At 35.2% G+C, this 27921-nt stretch overlaps 1 protein-coding gene across 12 annotated transcripts in view; it reads right to left on the bottom strand.

Annotated features, from left to right (window-relative positions):
- The window catches only part of BBS9 (Bardet-Biedl syndrome 9), a 279729-nt gene that overhangs the window by 183437 nt on the left and 68371 nt on the right, over window positions 1–27921 (bottom strand). For 9 of the 12 annotated variants that reach the window (XR_016467632.1, XR_016467633.1, XM_090142279.1 and 6 more), the window contains 4 exons: window positions 26020–26115; window positions 22290–22331; window positions 21330–21502; window positions 19906–20058 (listed from right to left, as the gene is read on the bottom strand). Coding sequence is in view for 9 of the 12 variants with exons in the window: in XM_090142279.1 (XP_089998405.1) it covers window positions 19906–20058; window positions 21330–21502; window positions 22290–22331; window positions 26020–26115 (464 nt within the window). In the remaining 3 variants the exon portion in view is untranslated. Of the gene's footprint in view, window positions 1–9372; window positions 9516–19905; window positions 20059–21329; window positions 21503–22289; window positions 22332–26019; window positions 26116–27921 lie in introns of all 12 variants that reach the window. The other 3 variants (XM_090142274.1, XM_090142275.1, XR_016467634.1) reach the window with 2 other exon arrangements.

Here is a 27921-nt window from a genome sequence, read left to right as displayed (position 1 = left end):
TCATCACTTTCAATGGTAACAAATGTTAAAAAATTAAGGTTTTTTTTGCAGTGTTTGTCAACAAACTTTGCCAAATAAATCACATTTTTCAAATAGTTTACAACTTAATGAATATTCGGCAGCACTCTTTTTTTCTGACTTCACTGAATGTCAATAAAGATGGTAAACCCTTCTGTCTTACCCACAGTTAAATAAAATCCATGTCTTAAATGTGAAATTCAGCTCATGCTTAATTGCAAAGCTGCAATTTTCTCCTGAAAAAGTTTTATCCCCTTTGTAGACGAACCCAGTGTTAAAGCAAGTGCAAATAAATGCAGAATTCTTCAAGAATACAATATTTAAATAATGTACACAAAGCTGCTTCTGTGGAGCTGTGGTCAATAGTCAATACATTACGTTTTGTAAGACAGCTCTACAGCCTCTTTTCCATAAAGCCTTACTTGTAGAGGTTAAAAAAAAAAGAAAAAAAATTCATTTTCCTGTCAAAGAGCTCATCTGCTAGCCCTGCAATGAATACTGTATTTTTAACTGCAAGATGAATGTAGTGTGAAATGAGCACAGGTATCTATGATCCTCTCAGCTCCAACTGTAGTTGTTTTATGAATATTTAAATAAACATCTGGAATCCCTTTAGAATTTAGCTGGGAAAAAGCGCTGTGTTGAAAATAGTGGATTGGGAACAAGGATTCAGAGATATTTCTAATGCAAGAAATAATTTCTTACACTGTTTTCTGTATCTCCATAATGAATATAAAATGTATCTATGGAATAGCTTGAAAAAAATGTAATTAACTGAAAAGTGCAGATTAGCATTTCCATTTCGCAGAACAGTTGGCAGCTTAAAATCTCAGTGCAAACACAGAACACTGAAACTTTCCAGTAGAATTTTCAGACATTCAATTTTCTAGCCATTTAATTTTGTGGTTTTGAGTTTTTAAATTGTCATGCACTGGATATGGGCAAAGTATGAAATAATTTAGGGAAAAAGAACGTAGAAGTGGAAAACAATTCTAGAGAAACATTAATTTATCCTAATTGCAAACTATTACCATTTCAATTTTCTTGTTTGGTTTGAAGGAAATACAAACAAATTGAAATTTCAAAATGAAAACAAAATCTTGGTTTTCAAAAGATAAGTGCTCCACATACAAAGTGTTTCAACTGATCATTCTGACAACTGAAAAAAAATTTGAGAACTTTTGACAAACCATCACCTTCATATAAAAAGAGAACTGGTTAAAAAAAATTGCTAAAAAGTCAAAGAAAATATACATAGTGAACTTCACAATAATGAGTAATGCTATACGTGTAGGGAAAAAGTACAATGAAAGAAAACAGAAAAGCAAAAGCAAGATAAGCCAGCAGGAAGTCATATCTACAGTAGAGATTTAGATGGCAGGAGAAATGCAATTTACTGATAGTCAATGTATAGGTATTAATAAAACAGACATCACAGAAGAAAATACAATAAAAGTAATAAGGTGGTTTCCAATTCAGGCTCAAAATATTTTAATCACTACTCTCTTCAGATGAAAACCTGAGCTATGAAATCATTGATCTCTAAGTATGTTTTCAATATAGCAATAAAATTGAGAAGAAACTGGAAGAAAACCATCCAATATAGTAGCACTAGAGAAAACACTGACTGAGGAGTTAGACTTCTCCAACTATTTCATTCATAAGAGTGAAAGATAAGAGTGAAAGGCTCTACCTATATCTCTGCATAGTTTCACTTCAGACGTTAAGGAGAAAAAAAATATGCAGCAAGAAATTATAACAAGTCCTCAGCAAAGCTCAGATACTCCCTAATCTCCCCATGAACCAACTTGGTTCAATTCTTCTAGCACTTCCTCGTAATTTATTAACAATTCTCACCAAGACTTTTCCCCCTTTTGTTCACCTGTGAGTGGGATATTGATTGCCACATCAGAAAACTGATGCTTACATTTAATTGAACATCATTCTCCATCACTCTTCTCCCCACTACTTATACAACCCACAAGCTTGTAATGTGAAATCTGTACAGGTACAGGAAATTGCACTGTAGGATGGCTACAAGCTTACGACTTCACCACTAAAGTCAACCAGCAGAATAATTGGATGATAAAACAGTAGGAGTCATATGCTGAATTTAAGATACGTTTGAAAGGATGCTCAACATTGCTGGAAAAGATCATCCCATGAAAAAAAATAATGTAATACTATCAATATATCTTAAGTTTTTATGTTTAGAGGACAAATTTCATAGATTAATTTGCTAATGTTATTTTTCTTGATGTTGTATATAAGCCTTCAACTCAAGAATCTTTAACTTGAAATGTTTAAGCAACTAAATTCAGCCAATCTGGTTGAAATACGACAGAAAAATGATGTCAAAAAGATATCTGGTTCCAAGAGTGGTATATATGCTTTTATATATGATTATATATTATTATTATTGTTTTTGTCGAGATGGCTCAAGTTTTTAAGATGAATAGAGATTAGGATAATTGCAAAAAATATAAATAATATCTGGATAAAGTTCGTGAATGGGATGATCAAACCCAACAAATTTATCAGAGCGATAACAGGCACTTAATGAATATTTTGCAAAAATGAATATGGATCTCAGTTCACAAACCTTAAATAAATATTTTACAACATGCAAAGAAAATTGAAAATGAAATGAAATGTAAACGTAGAGGAATCTTCACAAAAATAAAACAATATCTACATTTTACTCAGTACGATTAAGGAACGATTGAGAATGTTTCCACAGTAACTACTCTCATGAAGGGCAAGTATCATACAAGACACTGTAAAATATTTTTTTTTCTGATACCAAATATCACCTGGTAAAAGGAAAGGTAGGAAATGCATTCAGGAAGCGGTTTATTCATGTTTTGAACCCTTTGGTTTGAGCCTATTTTCTGTTTCTGCAAGCAGAGCATCTGATAACACGTAGAATTTTGATCAATTACTTCAAAACGTGTTCATATAATTGTCCTGAGTAATATACGTGCATGCTGCAAATCAGGAAGATGAATAATTATAAACAATCTACAGCTCTCAAGCTTGTTTCTGAAAAACGTACAAAAACATTAGTCAATATATGAAAATATTCTGTAAAAAATACTGTAAAAGCTAAGGAAACCAAAACCATAACTCTTACTGAAAACAGTAACTTACATTGCTGTACTGAAATTTACTCACAATCAGATAGAAGAAAAATTACAATGAAGATATAACGTTGCTGTAAATAACTGAACTTTCTTCATGTTCATTTTAGCTCTGAAATATCAGTGTTCTATTGGCATAAATTGCTCCACAAAAAAATTCCTTGTCAGAGAAAGAAAAGGTCTGTATATATTCAAGTACTTCTCAACATATCCTGAGCTTTCTAAAGACTGCTAGGCTTATTCTCCTAAAAGCTGAGAAAATCTTCTTTAAATCTAGAAACGCTCACTCTCACTCACCATCATTGTTTTTCCTTTAAATCTTTGTTTTCTAATTCCTTTGGAATATTCTTCCTTGTCTATTGAATCTACTTCTTTTGTACCTCAAGCTGCTCATCTCCCTTGTTCTCCTATTTATGCCTTTAAAGTCCATAGACTTTGCTACCCCCATCTCATTTTTCCAGAGGCTCATGAGTCAGTTCTGTCCATGAGACAGACCTCCTGGCTTTGCTCAGATTCTCTGTCTTCAAAAACAAAATCCAAAGGAACACAGTTTTGGAGATGTCAGCCATTTATCCTTCACGACATAGCCACCTTAAAGAACAGTTTGGGTTTCAGGTGGGTTTGGTTGTTGTTGTGGTTCATTTTTTTAAAGTATCCATGGCAGGAAGAGATTATTTCATTGTTTACACAGCTGTTTTAAAAAAAAAAACTCAGAGCATTTGTGAAAAAGCATTCTTTAAACTTTCAATTTTATTTCCTTGTAATTCTGTAACCTAAGTATTCAGAAGCAAACAAAAAAACAAACACCAAACCTGAAAATCATTTAGTTGTTCAGACATTCCAGTTTTTTGTAGACTTAATTTTCAGGGAGAATAGTTAATTGGTAAGAAAATCATTGATTTTTGGAGGAAAAAAAAAAGGAGAAAAAAAAAAGCATATGACCAACATGGCCAGGTCCAAAGCATTCAGTCAATTAACAGATTATCATTGAATTAGGCAGACATTTTACAAGTTCTTGCATAAAATACAGCATAAAGTAGCATACTGCTATAGTGCAACTTAGCTGTGATTCAAATGAAAATGTTCTTTGTCATTGCTATACCAGCATTCAGCAGACCTTCAGTAATGTTAACCACGCTGTGTAGTTGGCTGTAGTACATATTTAAATCAGCTCTAGGCACAGCATAATTTACAAGATCAAAAAGTATACCCAAAGGACCGTGTATGTAGACCAAGAAGTCAGACTATTTTATGTGAAGGCTGTTTTTAATTCTTTTCTTGTTATTTTTGTCATGTGATGGTTTTAGTTACTTGTCCTGATGACTCTAGCTATTGGGAAGACAAAGATATAATACAAGAACTAAAAATAAACCCATTCTGATAAACACATTCTGCCTTTCACACTTTGGTTTATAGCTCTACAACACATCTGCAATGCTCACTGCATTGCTGGCAGGGATGAAGGGAGAATGAGGTCTGAATACTATCAATAAGGTGCTGTTGTTTGCTCTGTGTTGTCACTAAATGTGAAATGGGATCTGAACCACAATGCAAGTTGCTGTACAAAGACTCTTCACACAAGATTTCCATTGCAGAATTCAGCATAATGTTGGCATTGCTAATGGGATGAAACTAGAACAGTATGAATAATACATTACATGCACCAATCAATGTTACACTGTAATGGACTGATGGAAAATAAATACTCTTCATGAAAACCAAGGAAGAACTTTCAAATACCAACATTTTAAGATTATTCATTTATTATCTTTACAAGATGAAAAAAATCAACTGTGAAAAAAGAATGCAAAAGCAGTGTAAGTGTTACTTTATCTGTACCAAGTATTTATTATTGTTTTGAAGCGTGACTAGCTTCTGTACTTTCTGGGTTTTCTTCCCCTCCAGCCTTTTTTCCCCAACTGATCTCTCCTCCCAGTCTGAACATGCAAAATCTAAACTCCCATCTGACATCCTTTCCTCTATAAATCAATTATTTGGAAAAAAAAAAGAAAAAGAAAGTACTATGTATAAAAATATTTATTTCATTTTTCTCTGAAAGTTCTAGATTCTTTTCCTCTCTTCACTGTCTCCTCTTACCTATCTCTTCCTCCAAGTACAACACCTATTATATTCCTCCAGCATCCTTAAACTCTCATCTTCTTACTCAATACCAATAGCCATTTAAACACATGTATTCCCCATCAGCTAAAATCTATATTCTTAGTTTCCCTACTACTAATAATAACTATGTAGGGTACTTTCCTACACAGTATCTTGCTTCAAAACTGCCTGCACTCACATCTCTTCCAAGCTTAACAAATCCATCCATGGGTCAGATTTTCTCTTTCCCTAGAATTTCACAACCACCACAAACATTAACACCATGCATATCAAAAATATCCCCTACTGGTTGCAGTGCCCAGAAAAGTAATAATGAAGGCTGTAAAGGCTCTGGTATTATGACAACAAAGACAGCTCTGTATTCTGGGGCCCCCAATCTCTTCTTTTTCTCTGCATGCAGTTCACGTGCTATGGTCAACCCAGAGACACAGAGCTTGTGCCATAATTAAAACAAAAAAAGCCATAGGTACACATCATATTCTCTTCAAGTTATCACTCCATCTTCTTTCTTTTCCTCATCTCAAAACACAATGAATGTGCCCTTTCTAGTCACTGCCTTAACATTCTTTCCCCCTTCTGAACTTCTGAAACCTTTGTTCTACTACTTGGGTGAAATGTCTCTTAGACTAATGACTTCTTCACGTATTATTTGCAGGGCCGTGCTACTGACTCCCACCAAGATAACTATCAAAGCGTAATTATCAAGTCAAAGTCTCCTCAACCCAAATGGCCTTTACGGTTCTATCTTCAGGCTCACTGCTTTTTTTTGATGCTTCTTTTTATTTTTTATTATTATTAAATTTTTGCAATCTCGCCTCTGTTCCTCTCAGCCATTCAGACCAGTTTCACATCTCCTGGTGATCTAATTGATTCTATGAAGGAATTAGCAGATAAAAAAGCAGATAAAAAACACATACACAGCTATCTCGTTCAGCTGGCAGGTACACATCACACATCTGGGCCTGCCAGCAGACAAATTCACAAAAGAGTTCTAACTTCAGAGCGGCTACACCACAAAAGAAAACCTTAGATAACGAATACTGTAGAGTAATTCCAAAAGTAGTCATTCCTGCATGCTCCACTCTACTCAGAGAGTTTAAAACTCTTCCTCACAAAACGTTATGGTTTGTATTTGTTGACCATTTTCTCTTAGTTCTCCAAAACTAACAACATGCTCTGTAAAACTAAGCATCACCTTCACAAGAATAATGAGCTCTTCAACAATCACATTTTTCATTAGTGAGTGATCAGTGATTCTTAAATGTATTCCCTTTTGTCTTCTTGTAAATAAAGTCTTTGCAAGGCTGAGGCAAGAAAAAAAAAATTAGATGAGCTTAACACCACTCTGGCTCTGCTAAGATTTTCTGGTATGGGAAAGGTCAGTAAATAATTCCCTTCAGACTACAGACTGGGACAGCTCCAATAATTTAAACAAAATAAACAATAGAATTTCTGACTGAGAGAAGTCAGTAGGAACCCAGAATCATCACATTGTATAACCACTTTCCTAAATACCCCTATGCTCTTATCACTCTGACCTTCATCCTTAGGTTGGATGTATTAAATTCAAAACTTGTTTGAGATTTGGTCTACTGAAACAGGAAGATCTTTTCTGGGGGAAAAAAAAAAAAGAAAGTTTATTCTCTGTTTATACAGCATCTAATACATGGCATGCCTTGACTTTAACAGGAGTCTGTAGGTACTACAGCAATTTAGAGTTACTTCACTCTGTTAAAGATTTTGATTTACCACTTGTTTCTGCTGTTACCTGAATTGTCACAAGTCCTCACTCAGCATACACCAGAGGCTGTTACCAATAGCTGCTGGAGGCAAAAACACACAGGAATATTGGGGAACTGGGGGTTGTAGCAGACTGCAATGCCGGAATGGCCTCCTGCAAGCCTAATCTGATTGTTCTGCAACCCAGCATCCCTGCCCTTCAACCCCACAAGGTTTCTCTCCAGGTAGTAACCTCCTGATGCCCCAGAGTGTTGTCTTAATTTGGTCAGAGGGAAGGAGGAAGAAGGGACTGTTGGTGCAGCACTATCACTCTGGTGGTCAGAGGTGTCAGGAAGGGCCACTCTTGACAAAGGGAAAGGGGATCAACTGAAGGATCTTAGGGCACGCTGTGATGAAGTGTCTCCAGTGCCCACAAGCGACCGGACGGGAATCCCAGACTTGCACATCCTTAGTGTTGCATTTGACCTGTTCCCACTGATTAATGAGCTGAGAATGAACTCGCCTGGGAACACTTCCCACTTCAACTTTGGCAGCATAAGCCATTTTGAAGCCCAGGATCAGGAGAACCAAGGGATCAAGCTGCAACCCAGACAGTGAAAACATAAGCCTATTTAGTGCTTTAAATCCAGGTTCTGACATGGGAGTAATGTTAGAAACCATTCGTGAAAACGTATGGCTTGATTCAAATTATATACATTTTAACAGATGGATTAAGGAAGACTACATTCTTTTGAGATTTCACAATAAATATTGTGCATGAACAATTTTCAATCTTTGAATTTATGTGCATGCAAACATATTCACTTTTTCTAAGCTCTTAGCTTACACCCATTAGCACAAATTTGAAGACTAGATTTCCTCTCTTTTCAGATTCTAAAACTACTATTGGTTTTAGTGTTATAATAGAAAGTAACCTAATACTTCTTGGTGGTCTCTTCACTGCTCTTTAATCAATAATACTCAGTAAAATTATGCCTATATAAAGAAAAAAAATTTAAAGTGACTTTAAACGTGCAGACACATAAGGAACAAGCAAGGATCCTTTTGTGTCATTGGAAATTTTCCCCAAGAGTAAACTAGAAGGCTGACTTAAATTGTATACATTACCCACAACCAAATATTCTCACACTTACTCTTATTTACATTTTTGAGGGAGGAGGTAACTATATAATCTTTTCGTAATTGTGTCACTTAAAGTAAGGCTTCTAAAGGCTAAAGGATATTTTTTGTATGTTATGGTGAAACAAAGGCCAAAAATAAGACTTAGTAAATTCTAAGCAATTAAGTACGGGGGCAAAAACACAGCAGCTAAAATTATGAAAGGCAGTGTAGTCTAATTCCTCAAGTATGGGCAATGGGAAGAAGGAAAAAATGCCTGAATTGTGATCTCAATACTTCTACAAGCTTACAGTCCTGCTTCAGATGAACAACAGCATTTAGCTACCAAAAATGAAAGTTCTGCTTCTATTTACCACTCATGCTTAGAAGTTCTTAATAGTTCTCTCTATATTATTCAATGTATGTTAAAACTTCTTTAATTTCTTTTTTCTAGCAAAGTCTAAGTCTCACAATTGCAGAAGGAAAAATGTGCAGAAAGATCTTACTAAACTGCAGTCTTCTTAAGCAGATTCTCCATGTGTTATCTAGTATTTTATGCTAGATAATCTATAATTTTATGCTAGAATTTATTTATCAAAATTCTTCCCCCCCCCCCTTTTTTTTTAAACAGCATCCAAACTCTTGAGAAAAAACTAAACATATTTACACATTTACAATTTACATATTGTCTTTTGCTGCACTCTGCTGGAACAACCCATTTTTCAACTGAAAGTAGCATTGTTCCGTATGCAATGCAAAAAAAGAGAGTAAAATAAAAAGAAGAGGAATCTTTATTTATTGTAAAAATACAGGTTTGCGGCCCACCAATTTTTCAAACTACAATTTACATCTTTAAATTCATATTTATTTCTCTTGGTAATGCCTTATTTTCAAAGACAGAGCACTTGCAGCAGTGCAGCATCAAAGAGGTTTATGGTGTGATCAACACTGCTGACAGTAAAGCTGCAACAAATTAATGTCTCTCTAAGGCACTGAAGAGTCTTCAGGAAAACAGATTGGGAAACTCTGGACTTGCACACTTCATTTTACAAATCCTTTGTCTGATAAGCATATTGTTTCTAAAAGAGCAACATATACACAGAAATTCTCCATTTGATCAGTTTGCTCAAAGTAAAACGTCAAGAGACAACATAAGTTGTTTCAACAAATAAAATAAGACTTGGAATCTCTTCAGAAAGTCATAACAATTTAGGAAATCTTTAAATCCGAGTTGTTTCACTAAAAGAAAACTTACCTGGGCTAGAAAACAGATCCCAGTTTGTGTTCACAGTCAGAGATATTAACTCCCATAATTTATTCTGGCTGAGGATCTATTACAGAATCATTCAAACATCCCACATGTCAAATGAAACGTGACTTCCTATTAGAAAAATGCACCTGTGATCAAAACAAAGGGTTATGACTTTCCTCTTCCCCCCCTTGCATTGACCATAAACTTCTAAAGAAAATAATGCAAAAGGGAAGTAAATAACACAGATGGCAACGGAACAGAAATGTCACAGGCTCGTTCTAGCAGTCTTCTGAGGGCAATGAGGAAAAGCTTTCACTCTCAGACCTGTCCTGGGAGTTGCAAATACAGATATGTTGGCACCACTCCCAGAACACAAAACAGTTTTCAATTTTTATTATTACCTGCTAAAATTGCGTCTTGGCATTTTTGTTCGGAAAGAAAATTAAGGAATGACCCTTCTTACAACTCTGTAATCCACATAAATCTCAAAAACTCCTCTCAGGGAAAAGTTTCCATAGAACACTTTTTTTTTTTTTCTCTCCAAAGAACTGAGCCTCTAGGACAGCCACTGCCTTTACAGATTGCCTTGTTGAATTTGAAAACACGAATAAATGCAGTCAATAATCAACAAATCACTCATGAATACTGAAGTAATGATTTCAGAGCTTTCAGGTTTAGAATCTATAAAAGGACAAAGGAAATACATACAGAAAATGTGAAAACAAGTTATCAGAGGAACCACCTACTTCATGGAATAAAGTACTTAGCCCCAGACTGGTCAGCCAACAAGTTTCTCTATAAGTGCACTACTGGCATTCCTCACCATGGTCCCTACCCCAAGAAAAATCAAATAAATTGTACATTTTCAGAAATGAAAAGTGCTTTTCATAGTAACAAAGTTATACACTAGAGATCAACTGTTTCCCTGTTCCATAAATGGACTTCCCACAGAAGAAAGAGACGTGAGCAAACTGAAGACTTCTATCAGCAGAAATTTCTCCATTTGTCTCTGATGGATTTTTAAAAATAAAAGTTCAGTGACATTACAGCAATGAATATAAATGGAGAACTGAACTTCAATTTGTAACAGTGCCAATCTCTTCCATTTTTAACCTGCAGTGTAATAAAACAAACGTGAAGAAATGATGAAGAAACTATTTGGATACATTAGGCTTCCAGAAACAAATGGACAGCACAAACAAACTGAGACCTAGATAAGAGTAAGGGGAGATATTGGTCTGAATGATGGCTGGGAGTCAAGTCAAACAGAACCTGCTGTAGACAAGCTTCCACTACTTTTTTCTGTGGACCTCAGAGTAGGAAATGATGTAAGATATGTATTGAGTATCACAGGTTTTTCACATCATAGAATCCTATCTAACTGCAACCACAAACTACGATCCATTCATATGCTTTCACACTAAGGAAATAAAACAAAAAGATAAAACAAAATGCAAAAATAACACAACCCAGAACACATAAATAAAATACTGAAGATAAAGTCAACCTATAAATTGTTCATAATTTTTGCATTGTACAATTCCCACATCCCATTAAAAAATGATAGGAGAAAGACAATCCTCATGCCTGTCAGAAAATAGCTTAGCAGATGTTCTAATGAATTGTATACCTTATGAATCTGAACAACATACACTTGTTTCCACAAATAGGTAACAAAAAATTAAGATGTGAAAGACAGATAATAGTAGTCAAAATATATTCTGCTTCATGTTTGTTTCCACAATACAAAGAAAAGAAATTGAGTGTATCAGATGCTTGTAAAAACTAGAAGTAAACATACCCAGAAGACACACAACATACTGAGACAGATCAGCCTTCTCTAAAATACATATCTCAAAACAGATTTTCAGTTGCTTGTTGAGAAGTAATAGATAGCTAATGCATGACAACACACTCACTAAACAGGAAACAAAACAACAAAACAAAAACACGTGGAAAATGCAAAAAGTTCAGTTTTTCTCCGGGAAAGCATGGGGAAAAAAAAAGCATTTTCTCAAAACCCTGAAGCCCCAATTCAAATTAGGACAGAGGTAAGGGCTACTGTTTTCTTTAACATGACAAATCTAATTAGCTAGCAAATATTTAACCAATAGCTAGAGGTTGCTCTTTAAGTACTAAATAATGACACGTAATTAAGGTAGCAAAGGCAAAAGGTTACTAATTTAAGGCATTTCTATGGTGCAGTGCTTAAATTATAGGTTTTATACAAAACTCATGGGCTGGTGCACAAGAAAAAAAAATTCAATTTTAACGGAATGCAGAACAAATTAACATTTTAGCATTATAATACTACTTAATTGTATAATGGGATTTTGTTAAGTGCCACAGAACAGAAAATAAAAGTAACACTCCAAGGTATGCTTGTTAACCTCGTCAAGCTAAATATATTACAAGCCTACTGAAGGCAGTAAATAGACACATTGTAACATGAAAGACTCTGAATTCAAAGGCTTTTAATAGGCTTTGGGTTTTAATAAGTAGATTGGTGCACAGTGTATAAACAATGAACAAAATAAAAATATGTTATCTGTACCAAGTGCTTTCAAATTTCCTAAAGGGAAAGGGAACTATTCCTTTAAAAATACTTTAAAAATTTTAAAACATCCAGTTCTTTTGATGCATAATGCTTCTTTTTCCATCTCTCCATCCTGTCATAAGAATTCATACCAGCAAACTCAGCCTCCAGCACTCACACAAAACGTTTTCTAGGTTGACCAATAGGTTTCTAGCAAAAAGATGAATAGCACTTGCAGCCAAAGGTTACCATCTCAAGATCTGAGCAAGCTGGTCCTTCATCCAACAAAGAGCTCAAGCAGATGCTTAACTTTATGATGTCTAAATAATTCCAAAGCTCTATCCACACCAGTTTCTTGATGTAATATTGGTAATTTGGCAACCACAAAATTTCAAAGAGCTCAAGGTAAGCAGAGGCGATGGAACATTTTATTTAATAAAAACCTTAACATGATGCCTATAAAGTTATGATATCATCTTTACTGTCTTCTTGCTTCCTGATTTCTGACTCCTTCATTTCATTATAACCAACTCTTTTTGCATTAGACACTTTTTCTTTTTCACACTGTCTTAAGTTATCCACTACAGAATAATTAAAGGCTTCACAATGAATAAATACTAACTATGTGGAAGCACAAGGAGCATGTAAGCAGCATGACATACTCTGGAGGTGGGAGTCAGGCACTGCAATGACTGGAGGTCTACTGACATCAGTCAAGAGCATGATTCATATGAGTCATTTTGGGGTAACCATCATGAGTGACTAAATTAAATGTCATCTACGTCATCTGTAAGAGTGCCTGAGGTCAACAGAATAGTAATTAAGATGAAAAAGATAAAGATTAAGATGCAAAAGATAAAAAAAAAGATACAAAAACAACCAACTCCAGTTCAGAACTAACATCAAGATTTTCAAGCATTAGATGGGTAAATACTTCAGTCCTCATTTATTTCCCAGTTTTGCAAAGGAAGTTTTGTTTTTCAGGCATATTTTTTTGATTGTCTTCAGTGTGTGTCCAGCATCATTTCTTAAATCAGAGTTTGGAGTAAAATACTATTAAATTACACAGTACTCTCTCTTCTTTATCATACAGTCAGTCATTGGTATAGTAAACATATAAATTGATAACGATGAATATAAGCATAAAGAACATTTCACTAAATCTGAGTATTAAAGTCTCTTACTTAGCAAGAAATTGAAACTAACGTAGTTGTCATCCAACCACAATGTGCAATTACCACCTGCTGTAAATCAAAGAAATTGGTATAACTTACTGTAAGCTATAGCAGAAAATGACCTAGTTTGCTATATTATTTCAACTACCTGAAGGCACAGCAACTGTGCTTTCACAATCACATCTGGGTAACCAAATTTAAATGGGCCATTTCACAAAGACCACGTATGCAAACTTGCAAAGCCATTACATCTTTCACCACATACAATAACTAGTTGTTACCAGCTCTAATACTTTTATGACTCAGTTGCTCCTGTACCACAGAATTATAGGACTAATATAGAAAAATTACTGAGAAGCATGAAATAAGAGGGTTTTCCATCTTTCTATGAACATGGCATGCATTTTTTATTCAAGTTTTGCTTACACTACTTGCATAGCAATTCCTTGCTTGCCTACAGAGTATTTTTCTTCCAGTGAGACAGCCTAGCAATGCTTTAAGCTTCAGCAATGGTATCCAATATTTCAGATGAAAAGATGATATAAAGATCTATTTCAAATAAATAAGACATCTGTATCTGTTTCTCTTGGGAACTGTGGCCCACTGGTTCCATTTTCACTTAGTCAAGTGTTCATAGGTCCTTTCTGTCCCTACAGAGATGAGGGATCTCACCTCACAAGGGATGGATGGCCTGCATCACATTAGGTTGAAGATAGAATATATAGCCTTGTAAAAAAGTATTTTTCCAATTGAAAAAGGCACCAGTCAAGGAAAAGTGAATTAGATGAATCACTTCTTGCCACTGCCTTTATATACTGAGAAAATACAATTTGGTCATATCCCTGAGGACTGAATCAAAGTTCGAGGAATCCTCTGACAGGTTACGCTGATGCAACAGCTCTAAAATAAGAACAAGACCAGTGGTGGGAAGTGAATTCACTTCTGGCCCTCTGATGATTTGGATGGAGAAGAGTGTTTCCAAACCAGGCTATTCAGCAGTGCAGGGGGGGAAATTCAGTAGACATGGCTGAGAGAAGCTGAAACCCTTTTTTGCTGAGAATATGACTGACAGTTGGGCTGAAGGCAGCTCAGAAGACCCTAGATGAGGTGCTCTGTGCCTCAGCTACACACACACAGACTTTTTACTTCCAACTACTACTTCTTCTTGTGACAGTGGCATCCTTTTACACGGGTCTTTAAGCCCCACTCAGGAAGGGGGATGAGGATTGATGAAGACAATAGCATCAGTTTTACCTGTTTCTCCCATAAACTAACTGATCTTATATGAAGACTGTCCCTCACTGAAGCAAATAATTGCTACCACAGACTGAAATACAGAAGAGTTGTGCCAGTCATCTCAATAAACACATCCCAAGTGAACAACTTTATGACAGATTTGGAATACATCTTCAAATAAAAAGGAGCCTTCGTGGTACTAAATAAGTCTTAGAGAAACAAATATAAGACTGTTTGAACACCAGTAAAATAGAGAATTTTAATTACATGTAAAAGCCAATAAGCTATCTTTAGTGGTTATGAAAAAAAAAAAAACCACTACATTTAGCAGAAACAGCTACAAAATGAGAAGTTAAATGTAACTCCTTCAAAGAACAGTATATTTATTCAAGCCAAAAAGAGCTAATTTATACCATCAGTGCAGTTCTCACTGACATTATCTGGGGAAAATGACTACTACAGGAGTGGGTGTGATATATAGCCTTTGAGTCACGCATGATAAACCCTAATGGTTTTGCTTTGAGGTAAAGTCCTTACTAATCAAGCAATGAATCATTCTCAAAACGTTAAGTTCCTGAGGCCATGCGTGTCAGAAGTGGAACTCTAGAGTGAATAATCAATCACTAAAAATCAGTTTTGAGATTTTTATCAACCAATTAATAAACAAGGAAAGGAGCTAAGGGGCTTGAACAAAGAGTTAATGGACCTCTAATGACACTCTAAGTGTGCTTCAGTGAATAGAACATAATGAGTTTTATTTACTACTGACCACAAATCACTACAAATCGAAGTGTTCTATGCACTGCAAGTGTTAAAATACTGCAGAAACAGCACTTGTACTTTTAACAGAGGATAAAATTACGTTGAGCTAAATATGTGTATATATTTAATGCCCATACTTATTTAGTGTTACACCTCTATAGCAGATCAGAGATTAAGAGCCTAGGTTCCGAAATCAGTAGATGGATGTGAAGTATGGAGAGAAACAGGAAGATGTTTATTCATTTCTTTAGTGCATTAGGTACTGATGCAATCAGCTATCGAGGAACTAAAACACTGGCTCTCTCTTATATGATATATGATATTGAAAAGACAGTCAGGAACAATTCTGAAGACTAAATATATGATGAATTATGTATATGTACACATACATACACACACACAAGTATATCCTTTTCTATTGCTGCCTATAAATTGCCTTCCTAGATGTGGGTGTTTACCTTTGATATACTCCTCATTTTTGTGCTGAAACTGCTATGGAAATATCAAAAGGAATTAATGCATCTAGCAGACAATTAATAGCCTGAAACCACAGTGTCACTAGCCTTGAGGACTTGCAATTCCCTAAGCCAAAAAAATGGCTGATTATAGGGAGACAGTTCAATCAGGTGAGTTTAGAACCAAGTCCAAAGAATAAGAGATCTAAAAATCAATAGGAGGAGCCATTTGATAGCTGGGGGAAATCTTATTCTGACAGCAGAAACAGAGATAACAGAACTAAGGCAAAGAGAGGAGATAAAATGTTTCCTGTCAAGAGGCAGTGACAAAATTCAAATCTCTCACTGAAGAGAAGAAAATAAGCCAGAAACTTCCAGTGAGGGTAGCACTGTTTTCTATACATCTACATGTTTCCAAGATAAGGGATTGAACCTCAAGTACACATGCCTATAGACACAGGGAGAGAGAGCATCCACATAATTCTGCTAGATCCAGCATCCAGATCAGATCTACAGAGAAAGGTAAAGAAAGTCAAGAAGTTAGACTTAAGTTCTTAGAAGACAGATCGTGAACCATCCCTAAACTGTGAGCCACATAACTTTGTTAGAATAGTGCTGTGAAGAAAGTGTATTAGTACAATTTTTTTTAAATCACCTTAGACACAGTTATAAATGAGATGTCATCCAGAAACTTTACATCTAGCTCATGTGGAATACTGGTGAAGCAACAGATTGTTCCCAGTCATAAAGGAAAGCTCATAAATACAGCCAGATTCCCATGTCTTATAAATCAGCCTCTCTGGAATGATGCAGGTTTAAATCAGACAGGGATCTGTTCTGAGAACTGATCAAATGTGTTAGACAAGAAGGACGTAACATTAGGATATTTGTCTACCATTAATTGGAAAAGTGGCTTCCAGGCGAAGGGTCAAAGTTCCAGGGAGGAAATCATATGATTCAAAAGATGCAGTTCAGAATCAACCAGTTATCTTAATTGTCATAAAAAAAAAACCCTACAAAGCTAGCTTTTGATTAGGCTATTTCACCATTCAAGACTGGGATATATCTTGCTGTGTACCACAGTTACTCCACGTAATTTTGAAATGGGATTTAAGACTCCAGGAGGATCAACCTGTTGCAAGAAAAATTATCCGTAAACACAGAAGAAACTTAAGGACAACTAAATAACAATCCTGTGCTGTGGGATTGTTGATGATGAAACTCTGGGCCAGATGAGGAGCCAGTGTCTATTATTTGATCCTAAGTTTTAGGACCTGGCATTAATTCGTAATACAGTTGCTCATGTTTCATCTCAAAAGCATGGAATAACCTATTTACATCAGCTATGATAAAATATGTTTCTAATATTTTCAGAACATCTCACTTCAAAATTCTTTCACATGCGTAACAAAAAGATCAACTCCTGTGACATGACTACTCAGGAGAACCAGCATGTTCATTTGACTCTCAGATCCTCTGCAAAACTCACCTCCTCCTTCAGAAGCCACCACCACAATACTCAAAATCCCCAGCTAACATTCAGGACAGCACGTCTGAAGAACAGGTTAGATCACACACCTCAAGGATAAGAGAAACTCTTACGTATGAATAAAGCTTTCTCAGGCACTGGTGACAAATTCCTACACACTATTCTACAGTGTAAAGAATTCAAATGGATTTTCCTGATGGAATTACCCTCTTCACTCCAAATGGCAATTCACAGCATCTCTGACTGGAAGCAGTTCAATCTGTTGACCAATTCTAAGAGATTCACTGACTTTCCAATGTTGTTAGCTATATTAATAAAAAAAGCAATACAGGGAAGCTGAAGGGAGAACAGATAAAGGAATCAACACTGAAATTAATCTTTAGCACTTGTGTATTTTTTCCTATTCACTATAAACACTAACCTACACTCACCTCTCCAAAAATTGGAGGACTCTCGGATACTTTGTTCTCCTTTCACACAAAGATGTTTTAAATGAAAACATCGTATCTGCATGGATTTTACAAGCTACAATTGATAAGCAGATTTCTGAAGATGCAAGATACAGACACAGGCTGTATACAAAGGAAAGCAGAATGAAATAGACAACTGGCTGTTAACAGGGCAGTGTCTGAAAATTACATGAAAGTTTCTTATTTGCTGCTTGCAGCCAAGTATTTCTGAGGCAAGCTTTTCAGTAACAAAATGAATAGAAAGATAATAGAAGAAAACAAGTTGGTGCCTTAAATAAAGAAAAACTAAAATGTATAATCAATCAAAAAAATAAGGATCCATTCAATTACTAAGCCTAGTTCTCTAATGTTACACAACTGTGCTGACCATATGTCAAGACTTGTTGTGACAGTGTATTCCTAATTCATGTAGTTGTTGTTTCCAACAACCACTACTAAATTTTACAAGGGAATAGTCTTTAAGTTCCTATATATTTTTCTAAATCAGCAGACTGGGAGTGGAGAGAGACATTATTAGTTATTCCACTGAGCCAAGGTCAAGAATTCTGACACCATCCATCTTGCCTGGCTGGCTACTGCATCGGCTAGACAATTAGCACACAAATTGCCACTGATGATGGAGAAAAAGTTGATATTTCAGTATTAAAAAACACAGAATAGTTAGAAGTTTTAAAGAGGGGTGATGAATAAGCCTTAGAACATGGGATGATGTATAGCATTGTGCAACAGTGGCAAAAAAGAATGGGAAGGGAGCTAGGTTTATTACACATGATGGAAGCGTGAGGATACAAGATAAACCTATTTGCTTCATGATTTGCTTTAATTTTCCTTCATTTTGTTGTAGCACAGTGCAAGATAGAGAAGCTTGCTTTGTCATCACTTTTTTTTAACAAATCATCATTCACAGGCACGTAAATATCATCTATTTATTGTCAATGATTTTCACACGGTCTTCCTACAGATCAGTCTTAAGAGACACAATAATGACACTTCTGTTTTTCTACTGTATATAATTGCCACATATACAATATCTTTTCCTTTCAAAATAGAACACTGTACATTGGTATTTCTTAACTGCTGTAATACTCATTCAGACCTACTCAGACATATAATATCAATTCATAAAGGCAAATTCTAGGAGAAAATACTAAAAAGGAGTAAAGAATAAAAATGAAACCTTTCATCAATGCACACACCTATGCCGGCTTATATGTTTATCCCTTATTGTGAAGATGAAAACTATGGCTCCTAATATTATCAGATTTGTACTAAAAAGACTTTTCTACATTTTCTGTATAATTGTTCTCATGCAAAGAAATAAAGGAAGCAGTAAAAGACACGTTTCTACCAGGCCAGATCAGAAGAGATTACACCACTACAGCTTCAATAGATGTGTGTGTACATGTGTGTATATGTTTGTGTATGTACATACACACACACATATAATAGCAATCCTATTAAGAAAGCAGCACACAGAGCCCGATTCCCACAGACTGAGTGAAACAAACAGTAGTCAAAAGAGACATTCATAATAAATGGAAATTTCTTCCCAATTGGTTTTAAATTTCAAAACATGTCCACACAGCAAAAGTAAACTTAATAGGCCCATTTTTATTTATCTGTAGGGATTATTTAGTTGTGCCATTTCAAAGTGTTAAAAAATCATCTGTGTGTTAACAAGACACAGTATTTTGCACTGTAAAAAGAAGTTTTAAAAATCATCTCCTAGTTAACTCTTTAACAGTAAAGATGGAAATACAGCACGTTTGTTTTATGTCCATCACAAAAGGAAAGGCACTTTTTCTCTAATTTACAGGAAAGCTCCATTAGAGCACACAGTAAAACTATTCTTCCTTAAGCGATGTGGAGTTGATGTAGGAGAAGAGGAGAAAACAGTCTTCTTTGTCATGTACTTCCAGTATGGGGATGGTTTAGGGATATTTTTATCATCTTTAATTTTTTTTTAAACATCGTTATTCTATAGTGATTGCATTTTGAAATCATCAGAACATAAAAGCCCCATGCAGAAGGACATGGACAGCCTCAGACAAATTTGTTGTGAATGTTACACCAGCCAAACCATTCCAGCAGCACCATAAAATATTTACATAAGCTATGAACTATAAAATACTTTCACATGAACTATAAAATATTTACACTACCAACATCAGCTAGGGAAGAGTGATGTGTTATCAAGCTGGTGTGACCCAGCAGCAACAGTTTTGTGGCAACAGATTAAATAAAACTATTGCAAATCATCTGGAAACTTACAGGGAATATTAAGTTAAACAAATTACTGCTTCTCTGTCTCTTGTATAGAACACATAACCAGGAAAGCATAGCTTATATGCTTGAAGCTAAGTTTCACCAACAAAATAAACGAAAATTATGTTCCTAATCAAACTGTACTGACCTCTCTGAACGTTCCTTCTAGCAAGGTGTCCAGATGTTGAAGAGGAGCAGGAGTTTTATCTTTAAATCGTGTCAGCAATCGTCGCTCGATAGCTCTGAATTGTATGGCCCTTTCAGATAACAGCTCCTGGAATTTTTCAGCATTCAAGCGTAGCTGCAATTAAAACATTTTCAGGAATTCAGATTAAGGGTAATATGCATTTTATACGTCCAATCAAAATGAAATGAGAAACTTATTGTAAAATTCTTGAGAGCAATTACTCATTCAAATACCGTTGGTGTGGTTAATTTTATACTCCTCATGAAACTTACTAACACGTTCAGGAATCACTATTTGCTACTTCAGTAAAAAATAGCCAATATAGTATGTATTAAAGCATAAGTATCTCATCAAAGAGCCTACCAATAAGAATGAAATTTCACCACCAGAATCTCAGGGTTTCTCCTCAGATTCACGTACTATATGATACACACATACTAGACTAGGCTTGTTATTAATTACTGTAAAAAGTAAATGGTTATTCCCCTAAGCATGAATAAAAGCAATAAATTCTGCACTGACTGAATGACTTCTTTCTCTGAAATGAAATCTTCTTTACTTTCTTATATATTTATGAGGTACAGCAACCAGCTTTCTTGAAACATTCACAAAACATTTAACATCATATATTAAATGCCCAGGTAATAAAAATCTCTGTTTTATCTTTATAACCAGCTTTCTATTTTTTGTTACAAACCCCTAAAACAAGCAAGTCCCTTACAAAAAGTGAAGTCTTCAAAATAATATCATTTGTATAGCTAACATGCTATAACTAGAATCAGAGAAACATAGAATCATAGAATGGCTTGGAAGGGACATTAAAGATCATCTAGTTCCAAACCCTGCTGTGGGCAGGGTTGCCACTCACTAGACCAAGCTGCCCAGGGCCCCATCCAACCTGGCCTCAAACAGCTCCAGGGAGGGGGCATTCACAGCTTCTCCGAGCAACTTGTTCCAATGTCTCTCCATGCTATGAGTAAAAAATTTCCTCCTAACATCTAATCTAAATCTCTCCTTTTTTAGTTTAAAACCATTCCACCTTGCCCTGTCAGAAGTTCATCTCCCTCTTGTTTATGAGCTCCCTTCATGAACTGCAAGGTCTGAATGAGGTCTCTCTTTTCCATAGGCTGAACAACTCCAGCTCCTTCAGCCAGCCAAAAAAGGGATGGAGCATCAGATCATTTCAGAGTAAAGGGACAACTCACAGTTTGAAGAAATACCCAGTGCTGGAAAAAAATATGTCATTATCTCAGATACATCTTCACATTTTCTGAAAGATAAATTGTTACGCGTCTGTGATCACAGTTTTAAATGGATTGTTCTTAACAATAGCAAATAAGTTTGAACTTGGACAATAGCAGCTATTCATATGCTGTGTGACATACCTCAAAATGCCGATCAATTAGTTCAAAGTATTCTTGCAGAGGAACAGAGCCAGAAAAGGTACATGCAAAGTCTTTGCAGTTTTGCTTTTTGAAATGTTCTTCCAGTCTGAGTGTTAATTCCTTTGTTATTAGCCAAAGGTCTTCTAACTGATCACTCTGGATCCTGTATCGTTCTTTGAAAAGAAGAACAAATACGAGATTAACAATACATACATTTAAGCCATATGCATTCACTATACAACATTAATAATACACAGGAATTTAACTAACTTTATAAATGCAAAGTCTGTAATAGGGATTTTCACAGAAGATACATGCTCATTAGCATTAAAGAAACTTCTGTCCTGTATCATGGGCCTGTTCACAAAGCATAAATAACTATGAACTACTACAATAAGGATATGAGAATTACTGGATGATATTAAGACCTAACAACAGGCTGCCTGTTATTCCCTGGTACAATACAGCCTTAACAAGTTTTTCTGGGCCTGGAGGCAGAGTCAGGCTCAATTCACTTTGGATCATGAGAGAAGCACAGCATCCTCAGCAACTGATAACAGTTGTAAAAAACCAACTACATTCCACATAAAATCTTGAATGCCTTTTGGAAACATAGATCTTGAGTTCTTGGACAATACATTCACTAATATAATTTTTATTACATCTCTATTTCCTATGATATCTTCCAGTAGGAAATTGTTACTCACTCTGTAGTCACTGATAACAATATTTGGCTTTCTTAGTGCTATGCTTCACTCTAACAGATAGTATTAAACAGTGTCTTATCAATCTAATATACAGTATAGTTTTGTTAACGTAGCTTAGTGTAGAAAATGTTAATACAATTGAAATGAAAAAACACACAAAGATTCTGTTAGCGTTCTCTATCCCATCAAGATCATTCAACTTATTGCATTTTAGTGAATTTCAAATTATCAGGACAATGGGATGAGATCTTACCACTGTTCCACTGTTCTGCTTCTACTCCATTTTTGTGTAGTTCTGTCTTCCAATTTCAGGATATGAGAATTAATTAGATATTGAAAGGAAAACTGTTGTGGATAATTGTATCTTTTTTTTTTTTTTGGTCAGACACATTTTCTAACAACAGTATTTTATTTCTTGGCATTATCTATAAATGTTATCCAAAGGGAAAGACAGAAAATCAACTATGAAGAAACAGAGTTGAGGTTTTTTGATACAAAATAATTTTTTTTCCAGTCTCATCAATAAGGATGACAGTAAATCAAATGAACCAAAATTCTTTAGAAGTCAAATGCGCTATTTAAATTTTTCTCAACATCAGTAATTCAAATTGTTTGACGTTACCACTGGCATCCTTCCCAGGACACACATTTCACTGAATAGAAAATGACAAATTCTGTTTACAGTGTAACAGGAAAGAAGCAAGTTTTATTTAAAAACATGTCTGTTAAAGAAAAGAATACCATCTGCTAAAGATAACATTCAACCTAATACCCATATTTTTAAATACTCTCAATGTAATGGCTGGATTTAGTTCAGTCTATTATCATACTTTGCCTTAAGTGATTTTTCCTTAAGGGAAATTAGCTCCGATGTTTTCAGACCAAATCAACAGACATTCCACATATAATTGACACGCCTAATACATTAATGATTAAAATTGATAAAACTAATTTCCTTCAAAAAGCAAATTTAGTTTCCACGTACTGTTTGTTGGTCAATATAAACACAATCTAATTTTATCATGAACTGAGTAATCATTTGCTTTACATGACCTTCCAGCACTCAAAAAGACAGACAAATTACATTTAGAAGCAGTAGGAAAGTGAGATTCCTTAGATGTACTATGTATGTGCTGTAATATAGAAAAAAATGGAAAGAAAAAATAAAAAGAAAGAACTTTTATAATTGTTAACCTATTTGTGTTAGGTTTTTGTTAAAATAAGATTTCTTACAGAAAATTTACAATCGATTATTTTCAGAAATACTCTCAAACAGAAAAGCAGAAGACTCAGAGGATCATCAATACGTAACAATGGCTTAAACATCACAGCAGGTAGTACTACCAGTTCACCCTGCAATAAGCATGATTAGTTGCCCTGCCAGTATCTTATCTGCAAGAAGCCTGAAAGATTCAGTTTGCTTCTTAGCTAGGAAGCCCTTGCCATGAGAAAAAACAATTACGAGTAGCAGTCAATTCTTCTTTACCCTTTGATTAAAACCAGCTTCAAAGACATTTCAACAAAAATATTAAAACTTTCATCTACACAGGCTAAGTTCATTTTAACTTCTAACTGAAAGAAAAACTTGATTCTGGGTGTCTTCATAGCAATCATTTTGACAAGCTGAAGTAACGTCTTCAATTACTACACAGCTTAAAATGGATTAGTTAATATAATTAAAATAAATGTGAACACAGATGTCATTCTTGTCTGCAGCTTCAGCAGTGAAATCCAACCCAACCTGGAGACTTTCACTTCTACATGCAGCCTTTCCCATCCAGAATGTAAGGTCTATTCAAAAAGGAATATGGCAAAGATGCGTCCATTGTTCAAGACTAACTTTGTTCATGGAAAAAAAGTAACAAGGGTCATCCAGTTCCAATGATTTATTTATTTTTTTCTGTCACTATTTATCCACATATACAATTTTCTTTTTGAAGAACCTTTCCACAATGACCGTGCCACACGATTGCTTTTATAAAGTAAAAACTCAGCAGTATGATTTTGGTAGCAAAATAATTGTACCTCCCAAATAACACAACTTCATCCACATTTATTAGTTCTGTATAGGGTCTGCCTACTCAAGCACAGTAATTCTAATACTATAAAAGTCTACCAAGGAATGTTTTTGTATTATGGATAGTCTGTGCAACCCCCACGCCGAGAAATTCCATAACCAATTCAATCCAGTGCATGTGGAAATGCTGGAAACAGATCACTACATGGAAGTAGGCATCACGTAACTCATTTGTTTTCTAAAGATTCCCAGACAAGATAAATGAGTAGTCACACTAAGAGAAAAAGTTGTTTGAATCTCCTTTGTGAAGTGAACAAGTAAAGTAGTGTGGGAAAGTTTATAGTAAGACTGCAAGCGTCATTCTTAGCGAGTGACTAAACAAACCTGAAGGAAAAACTTGAGGGTTTGTATGAAGAAACTAGAAGTTATAGCCTCACTAGACATTGAAATATATTCATTACATAGACAAATTTTTCCCTTGCACAGTATCAGACTTTGCAGTAATTCAAATAAGAGGTTTCAATGGTAATCCATAAAAAAAGTTACTTAGAAATCCTTAAAGTTCTTCAGTTTCTAGAAACTATTGTTGTATATCCAGCCAGTTCAAACTTTTTAAAACCTACTGCCTATTCAAACAAATATTAAAAACAAACTAACAATGAAACATCACGCAAACAGTGCATAACTAATACAAATGGATTTGAGCCTCAGAAATGTAAAGAAATTCTTGGTACAAAGAAAGTCCTTTAATAATTATTTGCCAGCTGGTTTCTGTATGTAACACATTTGACTACATTATAAAAAGCATTAAATATTATTTCATAGCATGCAGTTGACATCATCGTCATTTATATAACCAATCAGTGAGGCAGATTATTTTCGTGTTGAAGGGATTTCTGATCAAACTAGCCTCTAATTTTTCACTTACTCAAAATAGTTTTCATAGAGCACTCAAACAATGTTCCATTTGAAATCCTTGCAACATGTGATTGGTATTTTAGCTTTTCAATTTCTCAGTCTGCTGCATTAAATGAAGAATTTCTGCTTTATTGGCACTGAAAGTACTAAACAAAACTGAATTGATTTTATTCCCATGCACACAACAAGGAAGTTTAGCAAGTTGAGTAGCAATGCAAGACTGCAACTTTCCAAAATTGAGAGCTGACTTACTTTATTTTAAAAAGAGCACAAACACACAGATCATTACACAGAATGGCCAGGGCAGCAAAGGACCTCAAGGATCATGAATCTCCAAACCCCTGCCACAGGCAGGGCCACCAACCTCTTTTAATGCTAGACCATCATTGAAACATGACTACTTATTTCACAAACTGTCCTGTACACGAGATGCTGGGCAAGGTAACAGCATATCTACACGCATCTTCACACATTCCATAAACATGGTAAGTAGTACAGAATCAACATGGTTGAATCCACAGACCTAAATTTAGCGATTTACGGGTAATTACTGATACAGGCATTTATTTAGAGATGCCTAATTAAAGTCAAGCATTACTGAAAGTCAGTGGACAGTCAGAAATCAAATCTGTAGTCTTTTTCAAAAATTCCAGTGGATGACTTCCAAACAGAAATAATGAAATACATTTGAGGAAAAGAGGTGGGGTTTTTTGTTCATTTGCTTTTCTACATGATCGCAGTGACAGCATTAATTCCTGATTTTAAATATTGCTAAAATAACAACAGAAGAAAAAACAATTTCTCCAGTGATTGCATAGTATACTCTGAGTATGACTTTTGCTTCATTTCAAGATTTTGTGACTACATTAGCCATATTATTAGATATTTGACAGGGGAAGCCAAGATACAATCTGCGAAAAATTTTAAGTTCCTGTGCAAACGATTAGTCATTTCTGTAGATTCTCAGTTTGCTCATATGCTATCCAATTAACTTATTATCTATTATGTTTTACAGGACTACAGACTTCTACATTTTAATAGCACTTACGTGATGTTTTTGAAGCAAGAAGAGTGATTTTTGAACCTGTTAAGAACTGAAATCCCAGAACATTTGCCTGGTCATCCTCAGATGGATCAGCAAAGTCTAAAAGAGAAAACGAAATAGTTGTTTATAATTTAGCACTCATGTACAACAAACTTCAAGCTGTAGACAGGACCGTATCAACCTTCACCTTTCCTGTAATACTCATGCAATCTGAATTGCATGACATTGCTCCCCCCTGAGGAGTACAGAATATCAGGAGTAGATTACTATGTGTTCCCATTGCTAACATGGAGTTGAGGTACACTCAGTTCTTACATGGAATTGCCTAGGCTTGGTAAACAGAAATAGCTTTCTCAGAGGGCAGTTTTACTAGATGACACAGACTGAACTTCTGTACTGGACAAAATACTGCAGGTCTTCTTTTATCAAACACCTAAGCAAAAATTATCATCGTGATAATGTTCAACTACCTTCTGGTTTCAGCATTCAGCAAAGAGGACAACAAACAACTAACTTACTAGCATTAGTTCAGCAAATCTATGCATGCCAACAACTCTTTTCAATGCATATATTAGACTACAACAACTTCAAATCTAATATAGAGCACTTTAAGAACTATTCCAAGAAACCTCCTCTTCTACTAACTTCCCCCTAGAAATAAGGTAAAAGAGGAAATAGAAAGGTATCTCTTCTGAGGAGTACAACAAAATTGTGAAGTTTCTCCCAAGATCATATTATAAACAACATTTATAATATAACATATATATTTATATTTCACTATTTCATCAGACTGCCCTTCTGCTGCCATCTGTCACACAGCAACAAAATGTAACGGACTATTGGCAGGAAGGTTCAGCCCTCCTGCTGTATCACCAACATCCACCTCCGACATCATGAGGAAAAGAGGTGGGGTTTTTTTGTTCATTTGCTTTTCTACATGATCGCAGTGACAGCATTAATTCCTGAAAACCAGTGGCACTGCTTTCAGAGCAGACCTTGTACTACATGATCTTTCCAGAAAGGGATGCAGCTCCACCTTAAAAACACTGCCTTGAAGTTTTGGCCCACACAGCACTCATCTCATCAGAAAACTGTTCCAGAACCTTTGTCCTCTGAAGTTCAGAACTCTAATCACAACCAGATTGAACTTATTCACTATCACTTTATAAGCCCTGTTTATTCATTTACCTTCTTTTTTTTTTTTTTTTTTGCCAGTGTTTTATTCATCTAAATGAGTAATTCTCTATTAATTCTCCTCCTCAAATCCCCAGGCAATTCTCATAGCCTTCTCTACGCTTTTGAGTTTTAATTCACTTTCAGTATCAGCAACCAGAATCCAATACTGTGTGCTGGTGCACAGTAACTTATTTGTTTCCATCCTGGAACCATTTTGTCTCATCCATCCTAACTTCTTACTGGTTCACTTATGCCCATACAATATTATACCACGGAGTATTCCTATGATAACTTCCACCTTTTCTATCTCTTCCAAATCAAGGAGCACATAACTACAGCAGAATATTTTTTAATAATACTTAATTCATATTTTACTAGCCCTAAATATCACCTAACTCCCTCTATTACTATATTACTCTTGCAAATATTACACATAATTCACCTCAAGACTTTCACAAATCTTTCTCCAAAGCAACTGTACTAATTTATGACTTTGCTCTGCCCTGTTTCTTCTTCACATCTCATGACCACGCACATAACCCCCCCCAAAAAATGAATGCCCACATTCTCTCCATTAAAACACCACTGTTGCATTTTGAATCAAATTATTTTCTGGATACATAAAAAGTAGATGCCCACATACAAAAATCTTCAGGTTTTAATCAAAGTCAGATATACTAGACAGGTTGATTATCTACTTCGAAACATTATTCCATCATTTTTTTTCAA

This window comes from Phasianus colchicus, chromosome 6 (assembly GCF_987193195.1).
Source record: "Phasianus colchicus chromosome 6, bPhaCol1.hap1.1, whole genome shotgun sequence".
Lineage (NCBI taxonomy): Eukaryota > Metazoa > Chordata > Aves > Galliformes > Phasianidae > Phasianus > Phasianus colchicus.
The sequence above is the reverse complement of the archived record's forward strand: the minus strand, read 5'-3'. Positions and strand labels throughout refer to the sequence as shown.